Source organism: Erythrolamprus reginae, chromosome 2 (genome assembly GCF_031021105.1).
Source record: "Erythrolamprus reginae isolate rEryReg1 chromosome 2, rEryReg1.hap1, whole genome shotgun sequence".
Lineage (NCBI taxonomy): Eukaryota > Metazoa > Chordata > Lepidosauria > Squamata > Dipsadidae > Erythrolamprus > Erythrolamprus reginae.
The window spans coordinates 319,074,755-319,090,097 of NC_091951.1; the positions used below are offsets into that span (position 1 = coordinate 319,074,755).

At 36.1% G+C, this 15,343-nt stretch overlaps 1 protein-coding gene across 2 annotated transcripts in view; it reads right to left on the bottom strand.

The window, feature by feature from the left end:
- ERBIN (erbb2 interacting protein) overlaps positions 1-15,343 on the bottom strand; it is a 99,895-nt gene that overhangs the window by 36,594 nt on the left and 47,958 nt on the right. For both annotated transcript variants that reach the window (XM_070743269.1, XM_070743268.1), the window contains exons 11-19: positions 15,088-15,160; positions 14,589-14,718; positions 11,998-12,113; positions 11,094-11,163; positions 9,946-10,045; positions 6,988-7,109; positions 5,549-5,719; positions 2,242-2,421; positions 1,178-1,292 (exon numbers count right to left, since the gene is read on the bottom strand). In XM_070743269.1, the coding sequence (XP_070599370.1) occupies positions 1,178-1,292; positions 2,242-2,421; positions 5,549-5,719; positions 6,988-7,109; positions 9,946-10,045; positions 11,094-11,163; positions 11,998-12,113; positions 14,589-14,718; positions 15,088-15,160 (1,077 nt within the window). The remainder of the gene's footprint in view (positions 1-1,177; positions 1,293-2,241; positions 2,422-5,548; positions 5,720-6,987; positions 7,110-9,945; positions 10,046-11,093; positions 11,164-11,997; positions 12,114-14,588; positions 14,719-15,087; positions 15,161-15,343) is intronic.

Here is a 15,343-nt window from a genome sequence, read left to right on the forward strand (position 1 = left end):
CAGATTCACTTAGCCACCATATGTCTAACTTAATTGCAATGATTTACTTAACAACTGTAGCAAGAAAGGTCATAAAATGGGGCAAAAATCACTTAGCAAATGTCTCACATAGCAACATAAATTTTGGGTTCAACTGTAGTTGTAACCCAAGGACTACTTATATTCGGTTTGGGGCTTTGAGTGTACAGAAATATATTAAATTTTTGTGAAATCATAAGGCAGCAGTTTGCTAAATGAAAACATTTTGATCATTTCTCTACAATGAAAATATCTGAAAAATCCTGTGTTCAAATCTTACGAAACAGCAAATGCATTGAAGAACATTTTAACCAAATAACAACAAAATTATAGGGACTACAAACACAAAATGGTAAAACTTTATCATGTTAATCTAACTATATTTATACTAATTATTTACATTAAAATAAAAAAAAGTTAAGATAATGCAATACAGAATAGACCAGGGGTCTACAACCTTGGCAGGACTTGTGGTCTTTAAGACTTGTGAACTTCAACTCAGGGTGAAATTCAGCAGGTTCTGACAAGTTCTGGAGAACCGGTAGGGGAAATTTTGAGTATTTGGAGAACTGGCAAATATCACCTCTTACTGGCCCCAGAATGGAGATTTTGCAATATCCTTCCCCTGCTACACCCACTAAGCCATGCCCACAGAACTGGTAGAGAAAATTCTGAATTCACCCCTGCTTCAACTCCCAGAATGCTGGGAGCTGTAGTCCAAAAGTCTTAAAGTTGCCGAAATTGGAGATCCCTGAAATAAACAATAAAAGAGAAAAGCAGCAAATAAACAAAACATAGATAGTAGTCAGCGTATAATAAATAGTTGTAGATTTGACTTATTTATCTTAATCCAAAATTTAAGGATGTAGAAGCTATAACAAACCCAAACAATAAGCACTGAAATGGAAGAAGATTTGCAGAATACAGGCAACAGCAACAGAATAAAATTTAAGCACAGAGATCTGCCTTTACACAGCATTGGGATCTTTTTTGTTTCCTAATAGCTGCAATCCAGGCACAAACAACTGAAGAAGGAGCGTAAGGAAAAAAATATGAGTATAAAAGTATTTTTATGCTATTTTTTAACCAAAACTCTTATTTGTAACTTCAGTCATCTCAGAGAAATGCATCTCTTTTTAAAGTGTTTATCACTGCCTACCTTTTTTGCTATTGCCAAGTGCTACCACTTTTGGTTGGTTAATGGAAGTTTCTATGAGGGGAGGTCTCATTTCTGCTACTTTCATTTCCTCATCAGAAGATAGTTCTTCTGATTCCTATAAAAGAAGATGAACATCAGGTTTTTCAACGTAACTACAATCTAGTTAAACAGCTTTTAAGATCAACACAAAGATCTTAAAACAGCAGTCTCCAACTTTCCAGGGACAGGGTTTTTTTTTTCCTTAACATATCATGGACTGGTACCCATCCATAGCCTTGGAATTGGGGACCCCTGCTTTAACAGATTTTCCACAAAAATTGCTCCTTAAGAGGTATATAGCTGTATTCGGAAAGCTGGTCTTCAAAAGAGTGTTTTGCTGCCAAAGACTGTAAAAATGTTACCTCTCTGGGTAACATAAATGTTACCTTCACTGGGTAATTTAGGCTAGTAAAATATGGAATGCAATGGAAAATGTATTTTCCATACTGAATACTAGCAATAATAGTACGTGCGATATTTACAAAAGTCTCATCTAACTTGAGGCTATATAAATGAAACATTTATTATACCCGACTTCTTTTAATCATGCTGACTGAAATTTTTCTAATACCAATTCTCACATCGTTATAAAGCTAGGACAAAATAAAATAAAATCAATAGCAGCAATAGTCATATTTTAGTTGCACAAAAATAATAAAAATATATTTTGGAAATGTTACCAGGTAACAAATTTAAATAAATGAGAATAATCATTACCTAAATTTGTTACCAGGTAACAAAATAGGTAATTATTATTATCATTTATTTAAATTTAGTATTCAATAAAAAGTTTGACATTGGTAACTAACAGAGCAATCCTATGCATACATACTCAAATGCATGATAGTTTTGTATAGGATTATTCTATTTTTAGGATTCATGTGTACAATTACTGTTCAAAGTATGCGTGGGAGTTTGGTTATTGTTTTAGATTTTTTTAAAAAAATTGAAAATTATATATTCATGTTTTATCAAAATTTAATGCGATGATAACAGAGAATAAGACATAGAAATATATTAAATACCTCCAGAGTATCTTCATGGTTAACAATTGGCTTCACATTTTCTGTGATTTTAACTTGATTGTTCATCTGTGAGTTTCTGGTACTGTTATCATCATCTGATTCATTAGGTTTCTGCACACAGTTTCCCATAACATTCTGCTCATTTTCCATTTTGTTTTTCACCGGAGTAATTTCTGAAGTCTAAATATTTAATGCAGTAAGACAAGAGATTCCCATTGGATGAGGCCTCTTAATTATACTAAAGATAATGTGCAGACATTATAAAGGGACAATAATCAAAATCCCTCCACATCCTCAGATTCTGATTTTGATATCATCAAAAAAGCACAACAAAGAATGTTCTTTCTGCGCCAGCTCAGGAAGCTCAAACTGCCCAAGGAGCTGCTGATTCAGTTCTACAGAGGAATCATTGAGTCTGTCATCTGCACCTCTATAACTGTCTGGTTTGGTGCTGCAACCCAACAGGACTGACACAGACTTCAGAGGATAATCAGAATTGCAGAAAAAACAATTGCTGCCAACCTGCCTTCCATTGAGGACCTGTATATTGCACGAGTCAAAAAGAGGGCGGGTAAAATATTTACTGACCCCTCGCATCCTGGACACAAATTGTTTCAACTCCTACCCTCAAAACGTCGCTACAGAGCACTGCACACCAAGACAACTAGACACAAGAACACCATCACTCTACTAAACATATAATTCCCTCAACACTGTCAGACCTTCTACTAAATCTGCACTTCTATTCTACTAGTTTTTCTCATCATTCCTTTCACCCATTTCCTCCCATGTTGACTGTATGACTGTAACTTGTTGCGTATATCCTAAGATTTTTATTAATATTGCTTCTTCATTGCTTATTTGACCCCTATGACAATCATTAAGTGTTGTACCACATGATTCTTGACAAATGTATATTTTATTTTATGTACGTTGAGAGCATATGCACCAAGACAAATTCCTTGTGTGTCCAATCACACTTGGCCAATAAAAAATTCTATCTATCTATCTATCTATCTATCTATCTATCTATCTATCTATCTATCTATCTATCTATCTATCTATCTATCTATATCAGACAAATTTAGCAGTTGTAAAGTATTACTGACTCCAGTCTGCAAAATATCTTGCTGCATTTCAGTAATAAAAATGAGGATTGAAAAATAATTTATACTATAATGCATTTTTCATTTCATTTTTTGAACATGCAACACTTTATTTGTGACCAATTCTGCTAATTTTGTTGAGTGAGGTCCCACACTCCTATGAGTGAGTTGGGTTTCACTCACAGAAATGTGGGATGTCACTCAACAGAATTAGCAGAATTGGTCACAAATAAAGTGGGACTCGTTGCATGTTCAAACAAATGAAATGAAAATGCATTATAGTATAAATAAAAGTAATATAAAGTCATAAAATCTAAAGTCTACCTGCACTAGTTCTCACACTTTCCTACCAGCCCATTATAAACTCAACTATACATGTAAAAAAAGGTGCTATTTATTAATACATAGTTAAAATAAAGAAAAAAAATCCCTTTTAGCAATAAAATGAGAAAACAATATAGTTCTATGCAGGATTGGGTTTTTTTTCTTTTTTTATAACATATTATATATATATTTTGCTTTCTGCACTTCTCCCAAAAATGCTTATAGCAAACATGTTTATTTGCCCCAATCAATACTACGATGCAGTATTCTGAATTTGTTTTTCAGATATATGGCTTTAAGCCAACGTATTTCTGCAAATGAGAGTAATTTCTTTTATAACAGGGCATTAACGAAGTGGTTGAATGGACCAAAAATTAAATTACATTCAAGAATGCTTTGGATTATATTTCAAGGATCAAAAATGTAAATTACCTTTTTTTTTGACAGTAGCTAAGCCCTACGTATCAATTACCCTCATTCCAGACTAGTAGTTGGAAGTCCAAGACTCTGCTCAAATCAGTGTGATATCCATCTGTAGAAAATCTACCAGTTTTATCTCTTCTAGACAAGAGCTGACCTGACCACTTTTCTGCTTGTAACTGACAAAAGGGCTTTTTTGTTCATAGCACCAAGACTTTGGAACCCATTTTGCTACCAGATTTTAAACACTATTGTCATGTAATCTTTATATGTTCTTAATTGTGCTGAGTTTTATCCCTTTGAGGCAGTTTCTGAAGATTTTTTTTAGATTTTTAAATGATGTGATTCTTTATCAGATTATTAGCCCTACATGGATTATTAGCCCTACATGGCATCAGACCAGAATACCTTCGGAACCGTCTTCTGCCACACGAATCCCAGTGACCGCTAAGGTCCCACAGAGTTGGCCTTCTCTGGGTCCCGTCGACTAAACAATGTCATCTGGCGGGTCCCAGGGGAAGAGCCTTCTCTGTGGCGGCCCCGGCCCTCTGGAATCAACTCCCCCCAGAGATCAGAACTTCCCCCACCCTCCTTGCCTTTCGTAAGCTATTGAAGACCCACTTATTATTATTATTATTATTATTATTATTATTATTATTATTATTAATTAGATTTGTATCCGCCCCTCTCCGAAGACTCGGGGCGGCTCACAACAGTAATAAAAACAATATAGTAGTGGAACAAATCTAATATTAAAAAACATATAAAACCCTATCATTTTTTTTTTTTAAAAAAACCAAACAGCACATTCATACCAAACATAAAATAAAGTATAAAAAGCCTGGGGGAAAGGTGTCTCAACTCCCCTATGCCTGGCGGTATAAGTGAGTCTTGAGTAGTTTACGAAAGACAGGGAGGGTGGGGGCAGTTCTAATCTCCGGGGGGAGTTGGTTCCAGAGGGCTGGGGCCGCCACAGAGAAGGCTCTTCCCCTGGGGCCCGCCAAACGACATTGTTTAGTCGACGGGACCCGGAGAATGCCAACTCTGTGGGACCTTATCAGTCGCTGGGATTCGTGCGGCAGGCATAGGGAAATGAAACTACACCTGGGCTTATATTATTTATGTACGGTATGATTGTGTTGCATGGTTTTAATAATGGGTTTTTAGATATCTTTTAATTGGATTTGTCACATTGTTGTTTTTGTTGTAAGCCGCTCCGAGTCTCTGGAGAGGGGCGGCATACAAATCTAAATAATAATAATAATAATAATAATAATAATAATAATAATCATAATAATAATAATAATAATAATAATAATAATAATAATATTTTATTCTTTATCTTGATTGTTATCTATTAGCTGTAATGTTAAATGAATGGGCCAGTCTGCTAACCAAAATTGTGAAACACATGTAGTGAAAAGTTAGACAATTTCAAGCATAACACTGAATCTAACCTTTACTCCTATATCCTTTACTGAAACTTGTTGGCTTTCTTGCTTTGCTTCTTTATTAGTTTCTTCTGTGTTTTCTTCATCTTTTAATCTGTGTACTATTGTTTGAACAGTTTTGACCATATTCTTCAGTTCATCAGGGTAAGGTGTTGGATACCTCTTCAAATTACCCTCCTGTAGAAAATGTATCATTTTTAAAAATTAACCAGTTATAAATTGCAGCAAATTGTGTTCCACATTCTGATCAATACAGTAAGTGCAGATAGTCCTCAATTTATTATCACACAAAGGGTACAGAAGTTTGTCTGTAAATCAGGGGATTTGTTAAGTGGATCACCATGTGACCTGACTGTATTTTATAACCATTTTTACAGAGTCGTAAGTTAAGTCACCAGCCATTAAGCAAATCAGGTAGTTGTTGGAAACCCTGAAGCTGACCTGACCAAAGCCATTTTTGACAGCTTCAGTGTTGCTACATTGGAGTTGAGGGCTAGGGAGGGGCGAGTTGAGATAGTTGGGATTCTGTAGCCAAAACAAAATACTTTCTCTTGGGAACCAAGGACATTTTCACACTTGGTTGCATAAAGGCAGAGTGAAAGCACCCAACAACCAGACCGCACCGTGATTGGACCATGTGACTGGTTGTTTTGAGAGAGTGACAACATTTTACTTTTAATTGGGTGAAAACTGTGGGAGTATTCAGAGTCAGTTTTCACCAGATGTGTGCCAATATGATATTTCCAATAAAGCTATTCTTTGAGGAATCTACCTGCCTTGGAGTTTTGCTTGATATGGATCTATTACTTGGAACCCTGGCAGTTGTTAAGGAAATCCAGCATATACAATGGAACTTTTTTGCTGTTTTCTGCCAGAAATTGCAGACATATGTCTACAGGACACTGCAACTAGTAATAAATATGAACTAGTTGCCAAGCACCCAAAATGCATTTAGGATGGGAGGCATTTTCTGACAGTCAAAAGTACTTAATAGGCTGTAAAGGCTGTAAAACACACTTTCTGAAGCGGACATAACTTTGAATGATCATTAAATAAGGGATACCCGTAATAGCTCTTATATCTTGGTCACTTTCCCTCTGGACTACTGTAATGTGCTATATTTGGGTTTGCCTTTGAAGGCCATCTGGAAGTGTTGGCAACCACCTCTCAATTTGCTCATGTTGCATGCTTGATATGCAAGGTGCACAGGCCTCAGGTTTTCTTCCAGGTGCAATTTAAGGTGCTGGTTATCACCTTTAAAGCTCTACAGGCCACCAGAGTAGGTTATCTGTAGGACCACCTCTCCCTGAGATTATCAGCCCACCCCATCATATTAAATAGGATATGCATGACATTATCTACCTCTATTACATCCAAAGCAGCTTGTGGTTCATCTGTAAAGGATAAAGCTAACGGCAGGATAACAGAATAAAGCAAATACATACTCTAGGCGGTGCCTCTCTTTCATCTTTATCTTCATCACATTCAAAAGCCACCTGAGCACGCTGCTTCCTTTGCTCCTCCCACAGTGAAGGATTGAAACTCTCATTATCAGATATGAACATAACTGAATAAAAATATAAATGTAAGTTAGAGAAAATAAAGTAATTCGCATAACAGCAGGTAGTATTTCTTAAAAACCTCTGTAACAAAACATACTGAATACACTATAAATAGCTAAACTCAAGCTCCAATTTGAAATGAATGAAGCTTCCATTTCCATTACTACCAGGCAAAAGAGATGCTCAAGATGTGATGAACTTTATGTCCAGCCTGGAAGGCATCTTTTACCCTCTTTGTATTCAGCTGTAGGCAAAGCTGTCCAAGTGTGAATTCATAAGACTTCTCTTGACTACTTGGGCTACCTAGTGTCAAACCGAAGCAAAGAAATGGATCCCGGGAAAGTGTGAGACATACTTAAGAGGCAAGTCCCTCACAGCTGGAAACAACTGCAGAGCTTCCTTGGGTTCACTAACTTCTATTGGCAAATCAGCCTTTGCAGAATTGGCTCTGCCAAAGAGAGGCTCCTCCCCCATGAAGTCATGGCCTACGAAGCCCATGGACAATGAACTGTCAAAAAGCATTTGAAAGCTTAAAACGGCTGTTTGCTGAAGAACCTATTCTTCAGCATCCGTCTTTTTGTATTCAGGCCTGCCACATTTTCTACTGTTGGAAAATGGGAGGAAAGATTATATGGAGTAGGTGTTTTTTTTATTATTATTATTATTATTATTATTATTATTATTATTATTATTATTATTATTATGTCAGTACAACGCAGCAAACAAGATCACTATGCTGGATTTTGTATTTCATCACCAGTCGGGCGCTTCCCAAGCACCTAGGACTGCGTGATGTAGCAGCGAATTATGTTTGCCGATCCCAGTAAAGTGGCCTTTTGCAATTGACAGATGGAGATTTTGTCAATTCCGATCGTTTTCAGATGTCTGCTGAGATCCTTTGGTACTGCGCCGAGCGTGCCAAGTACCACTGGGACCACTTTCACTGGCTTATGCCAGAGTCGTTGCAGCTCGATTTTTAGATCTTCGTATTTCACTGATTTCTCTAGCTGCTTCTCCTCAATTCTGCTGTCTCCTGGGATTGCGATGTCGATGATCCATACTTTCTTTTTCTCCACGATCACATTGTCTGGTGTGTTATGCTTCAGAATTCGGTGATTTTTAAAAAATTATTATTGTTGTTGTTGTATTATTATTATTATTATTATTATTATTATTATTATTATTATTATTATTATTATTATTATTATTATTATTATTATTTAGACTTGTATGCCGCCTCTCTCCGAGGTAATCTAGTAGTCTAATAGTTTAAATAACATTCTTTCCAGAAAGTCAAGGCCATTGAGCCAGGCACCTGAGAGGAAGTGCCAGGGAGGCATCTTCAGTTTGGATGATACCTGATCGTATCGTATGATGAACACATGGGTGCTGGGCAGGGACTTGAACTTTCGTTTGGGTGGAGAAAACCTGGAAGCTTTCAGATTCAGGTTTTCAGAGATGTTGCCAACATGGCATCTCTAATAAATTTGAACTTTAGGGAACTTCTAACTTTGGAGCCTTATTTTATTGGGGGTATTTATTGGAACACTGACATTTTATTGAAATAAAATGAAAATATTTAGATTTGAAAGCTGATGGCGATAACTTATAATTTTGCTTTTTAAAAAATGTTTATACCATCAGTCTTCAACATGATCAGTTACTTGGTGATCAAAGTTACACCAGAACTTCCACACATACGCCCAAAAGGTACTTACAACCCAGTTCTGCTTCCACCCCCATGCAGTCACGTGACTACATTTTGGGCACTTGGCAACTCACCCACATTTATGGTTGTTTGCAGCATCCTGAGGTCATATGACCCCCAATTCATGATATTTTTGCTTTAAAAAATGGCATTTAGTTCTGATTTTCAGCAAAGATGTCGAAGTTAACAGTAAATTTGTTAATGACCTGGTGGTCATTTAACAACTGCTGCAGTCACTTTATACATATGGTGTTTGCTTAACAACCTTCACAAAGAAAGGTCATAAAATCAGTTATGTGAGGGCCCGCTTTATGACTGCTGTGACTTTTGACATAATTAGCCTGCTCCATTATCAGGGTAAGTTGAGGACTACCTTTACTAACTGCTCTAAGTATTACAATTTCAGTGTTCTCTACAATTGAAAGACTGCTGAGGAAACAACCTCTTTTTCCCCCTAATTTGTTAATTTATAATTTGGACCAGATATTGTACTGTCCTAGGGGCTACAATTATCCATGTTTATAAAAAGTAATGAAAGAAATTATGCACAATGAATCTATTCATCTCCTCATCCCAATTATAAAGACTTGATAAAGCATGAAGTAATTTATAAAATAGATAATGTGGTTTTATTCCTAATTTATTTCAGAAGGCAAAACTTCAGGCAGCTCCCAATCATTTCACAAGGACTATATGCAGTTTTGACTTGTACCATGTTTTCCCCCCTTTTATATGAGAGTAGATGTGATGTGAACTATTCATTTTATCTGAGCCATAACTTCCAATTTATTCTTTACTCAATGCTCAGAGTATGGCCAGAACATAGACATTCATTTATCAAGTGCTGTAAAGTTATAGTGTAACTATAAAACAGAAGTTGTTTAAATGCTGCCTCACAAGTCTGTAATTTGCCAAAACCTAAAATTCTTTCAGAATCCTAATGGTCATTATATCAATATTATACTGATGAGAGCTACAGAATTTAAATATTGTTAATACTTGTTTCTCCAATGAAACATGTTTAAGGCTTTTGCAGCTGTTTTGCATTTCTAAGGTCAGGCAAACAAATCCAATATAAGCATTTTTAATTCCAAGTAGCATTTGGTATAATAATCAATAAATATAATTCTTACCATCTTCAGACCTTGGTTGCTGTGGGAACATATAATTAGTAACAACAGTTTCCTGTGTATCTGGATCAACTTCTTTTTGAAGTGGAATGAGAGGTTTAGACTGTGAATGAAAGAAAAGAACATCTATGAATGCATGTATAGATTGTGCAGGTTAAACTACTACCATTTATTTTCTTTTTCATCTAATTATTTATATAACTTTCTGTTAAACATTAAGCATGGTTCTATGAGGCCATTAAATATGTTCAAAATTTGCTCTGAATTAATAGATGCCTCTACTCTACAGATCTTGAAAGAGCAAAAATCTGTGGGAAAAAGCAACAAGATCTACTTGAATGATTCAACTTGCCTGACTCCACAGAATCCTATCTCAGTTCTGAAGGTATACTGATAAAAGACAGAACTGTATACAGCTCCAAAATTTAATTTAAAACTTAATATTTGCTCTGCCACTTCATACTGAGAGATAAGCCACGATTTGGAATAAGTCATTGGTAAATATTTGGACACAAAGCAAATGTCACGCTGATAGCAAAAGAATATCTAAGATAGATAACTACAGTGGTACCTCTGCTTACGAACTTAATTCATTCCCTGACCAGGTTCTTAAGTAGAAAAGTTTGTAAGAAGAAGCAATTTTTCCCATAGGAATCAATGTAAAAATTTTCCCATAGGAATCAATGTAAAAGCAAATAATGCATGCGATTGGGGAAACATGGGGCTACCCTTGAAAAGTGTTCGGAGACTGCAAATAGTCCAGAATGCAGCCACAAGAGCTGTTATGGGTGTACCTCGCCCAAGTATTATCTAGCCCAAGTATTTTCAACTGTACTTTTATGGACAAGGAAGAGAAGATATTTCATAAGAAACTGAGTAATAACTGCTCTGAGAGTTTTTTGATTATCTAAAATCCTCTTGATGACAATTCTTTCTTTTCATTTCTGGACAAAGTAACAATGAAATATTTTTCCCATCAGAAGCATAGCAACATATATAATAAAACACCTTATAATAAAAATATTAAATGTACAAGCCAATATTATGAAGCAATTTCACAATGTATTTTCAGTTTAAGTGCTATTTTTAAAGCATACTCTGTTTCAAAGGAAAATATAAATACTACATTATGAAATGCAAATACCGTTTACCTGATTATCTGATAACCACAAAGCAGTCAAATGTTGCAGTTGCAAAATACTATAAGGTAAATATTTCAATCTGTGAATAAAAAGCAAGATGTTTGTTTAGCTAATAAGCAAATCAAAAACAGTAATAATTGTTTATTAATAAAATACAGCAATACAATGGTCATTTTTTCCATATTCTTATCCATTTTAATTGTGTATATTTCTCTTTTTAATTATTATTGGGCTTATAAATTATTCTTGTGGTAAATTCAGATTTTTAAGTAGTTCCAGATAGTTTTACCCAGCTAGATTGTGACTAAATTCTGAAGCAACGTTCAGGTAATACAGGGGTCTTAGAGGTAGGCATTTACACACTGCTCTGGAACATTAAATAATATAAATGAGTTAAAAATATAGGAGAAGCCACCATAATGTCTTCAACTTGTCACTTGGATCTTCCTGGTGTGAAATTTCAACCCTTATCTTGCCAACAAAACTGCAGCCCCTGCAACATTCAAATTTTTCTGGAATCAAAGCACGTTTCTTTTGAAAACTATCCTCTTTCCTCAGTGTCCATTCCTGTTTAAATTCTTAAGTCACATTTTCTAATGTTTCCTAGACATACCTTTTCCCACCAACAGAAACTATAAAATGATAAATCAAAATATATTACACGTTCATTTCACTTTTATTCAAAGAAGCAATAATTCCCCATTTGAATACATAATAATAATAATAATAATAATAATAATAATAATAATAACAACAACAATAATAATAACAATAATTGTTGTTGTTATTGTTGTTGTTATTGTTGTTATTATTTTATGCTTATAACAATCCTATGTGACAAAGTGGATTAAATCCACCCAGAGCTTCATTGTGAATAATAGAATATTCATGCAAAATAATTTAAGTTACAAACCTATTATCACTTAAATTTATCACTTTTAATTTCTGCATATCACCCATTTCCTCTGGTAGAATCTCCAATTTATTAGAATGAAGAAACAAAACAGTTACATATTTCCAGCTTCCAATCTGAAATAAATAAACATAATAATGAAGAAGATTAATCTATGCTATAATCATTCAACAACTGGCGTACTGTAATGCATTCTGCATGGGGCTGTCCTTGAAGATGACTGGTAAGATTTAATTAGAAAAGCATACAGCAGTATGGGCATGCCTTGTGTCCTTCTGTGTGCAATTCAAGAGGCTTATTTTTATCTCTAAAAACCTACATGGTTTCTGAAAAGAGAGATCAGAAAACAGACTCTATCTCTAAGTTTTTCCATTAGTGGAAGAGCAAGTTTGGATTCACTGTACATTCTAATAACAGAAAAATCTTAATGCTTCATCAAAAAAAGGTGTAGACCATTTAGAGAGAGTACTTCATGGTCATCAAAACTGAGTCCTTGAGAAGGGAAACCACATATTAACATATTTCACCTTTGCATGTGCTCATATACATACACCATCTTGAATAAACTTTTTTTAAATCCATGACTATATTTATGGAAGTCAAGAACTTGCTAATTACATAAAACACTCATAAACTGTTCGCTCAACCACTAAAGCCAACAGAAACAGTTGGCTATTCTTCTTTCTTTCTTTCCTTTACCTTTTTTATCTCTCTTTTCTATGTATCCCTCTCTATCTCTTTTCTACTTAATTGATATAAAATATAACTTATTTAAATGTATGTTTGTAAGTATGTTTATCAATTTTGTATGTTTTAATTGTTTAAATAAAGTCTTTATTATTATTATTATTTTTTAAAAAGCTGAGTCCTTAATTTATAAACATCAATTTTTTCACATTTTGTTACACAGAATACACGGAATGCTCCAGGATGGTTAAAAAGTTTTTAACAAGTATTTCCGCCCCCTCCTCCAGCTTCTCCATGTCCAATTACAAAATAGTTACTCTCTCCTAAGCATATCTCGTTTTTATTTGTTAGATTTATATCCTTATTTTTGAATTTGTGCCACAGTGAATCATTAGACCAGCGTTTCCCAACCGGTGTGCCGCGGCACACTAGTGTGCCGCGAGACATGGGCAGGTGTGCCGCGAAGCTCCTAGGGAAGCTCCAGCTGGGCGGGGCGCTGCCGGTGCCTCAGACCTGGAGCTCCCACTCGCAGCTGTCCCCCGGCTCCTGCTTCCGGCACAAACCTGCTGGGCCCCAAAGAAGGAAGGCAGGAAAAAGGAGAGCTTAATTCTTCCGCGTAAGGAGCTGGGTGTTGGAGTTTGGGGTGGGGAGCAATGAAAGTGCGGAGGCCGGCTCCGCGGCTGCCCCCACCCCCAGTGCCTCCGCTGCCCTCGTGCCCCTGGCTTCTCGCCGCTGACGCCCGCCCACCCGCCCGATCTGCCCCTTTCTCCAGCTCCTCCCGCAGTGGTGGCTGCAACGGCGGCGAGCGCTCAGAGAAAACCTTCTCACAGCGGAGGGCGGAGAAGGTTCTTTGGAATGTCGGGGGTGCATGCGTGCGCGCGCCCTATCCCCCAGCCAGCCTACCCGGAAAAAGCTTTGCCGGCCTCCGCAGAGAAGAAAGGAAGAGAGAGAACGAGATAAAGAAAGGAAGAGAGAGAAAGAGATAGCAAGAGAGACAGAATGAGAGAGAGAGAGAAGAGAAAGAAAGAGACAGCAAGAGGGGGGAAGGAGGAAGAGAGAAACAGCAAAAGAGAGAGGAAGGAAGGAAGGAAGGAAGGAAGGAAGGAAGGAAGGAAGGAAGGAAGGAAGGAAGGAAGGAAGGAAGGAAGGAAGGAAGGAAGAAATAGAAAGAGAGACAGAATGAGAGAGAGAGAAAGAAAGAAAGAAAGAGACAGCAAGAGGGGGGAAGGAGGGAGAGAAAAAGAGCAAAAGAGAGAGGAAGGAAGAAAGAAAGAAAGAAAGAGAGAGAAAGAGACAGCAAGAGAGACAGAATGAGAGAGAGAGAGAAAGAGAAAGAAAGAAAGAAAGAAAGAGAAAGCAAGAGGGGGGAAGGAGGGAGAGAGAAAGAGCAAAAGAGAGAGGAAGGAAGAGAGAAAGAAAGAGATAGCAAGAGAGACAGAATGAGAGAAAGAAAGGAAAGAAAGAAAGAAAGAGACAGCATAGGGGGGAAGGAGGGAGAGAGAAAGAGCAAAAGAGAGGAAGGAAAGGAGAAAGAAAGGGATGGAGAGAGAGAGAGAGAGGAAGGGAGAGAAAGAGGGAGGGAGAGAGAAATAGAGCGAAGGGGAGGAAGAGAGGTTTTTTTGTCCAAACTTTTTTGCCCCCCCCTCCCCCGCTCAATGTTCCCCAGGATTTTGAAAATGTGAATAATGTGCCGCGGCTCAAAAAAGGTTGGGAAACACTGCATTAGACAAATGAGTACCATCTGTACTTGAGCATTTTTATATCAATTTTCTCAGAATCAAAAGTTTTAAAATTTGTTTCTAATTTACGTCCAAAAAAAAGCCACATTCTACTAATTTTAAAAAGTATCTCAACAAATCTAAGCTTATAAAGACAAACAACTGGATCCATGAATAAAAGCATACCTCTGGTGGCAACTGTGTTAAAAAATTATGATCTGCAGCAAAAGTCCGTATGTTAGAGAGCTGCCCAATAGATGAAGGCAAAGTTTCAATTTCATTGAAGCTGCAATCCAGTTCTTCAATTGATGTTAACCTAAACCAATTTCAATGAATAAAATCAGAGATTTTATTTGTTAGTAGAAGAAAAATTGAAGTATAGAAAATATAAACAATACCAAATGAAACTTGAATTGCTACTGATTTAGACAAAGCTTAATATCCCAAATCCCTATAGATCTCCACAATAATCTGAATATACTGGATATGCAGGATTATAAACTTCAAGATGCTTACAAATACAAATAGTAATAGATTTCAAAAGCATTAGATAAACAATTCCATTTAATATATTCATTAAAGAACCATTAAAAATGAATATTTAATGATTTAATGGAAGTATTCATTTAATACTTTAATGAACATATAGCATGTTCTTTGTTAAAGAAGATGTAGAAATACCTACCCTCCTATGGAATCTGGCAAGTACATTAATTGATTTTCATCAATTTTAAGAACTGTTAATTTCTTTAGACAACCTGTTATAAAAGAAATATTAAAATGGTAGTCATACAGTATTCATATGACATAATCTACATTACTGTAGAAAAAGCAAGCAATAGCAATCTCTCAAGGCATCTTCCATTTTGTATGCGCAACAAAATCCTGTGTAAACCTAAGTAGCAAGATTATTCTAGTCCTAATTTTTGCAAACAAAATCA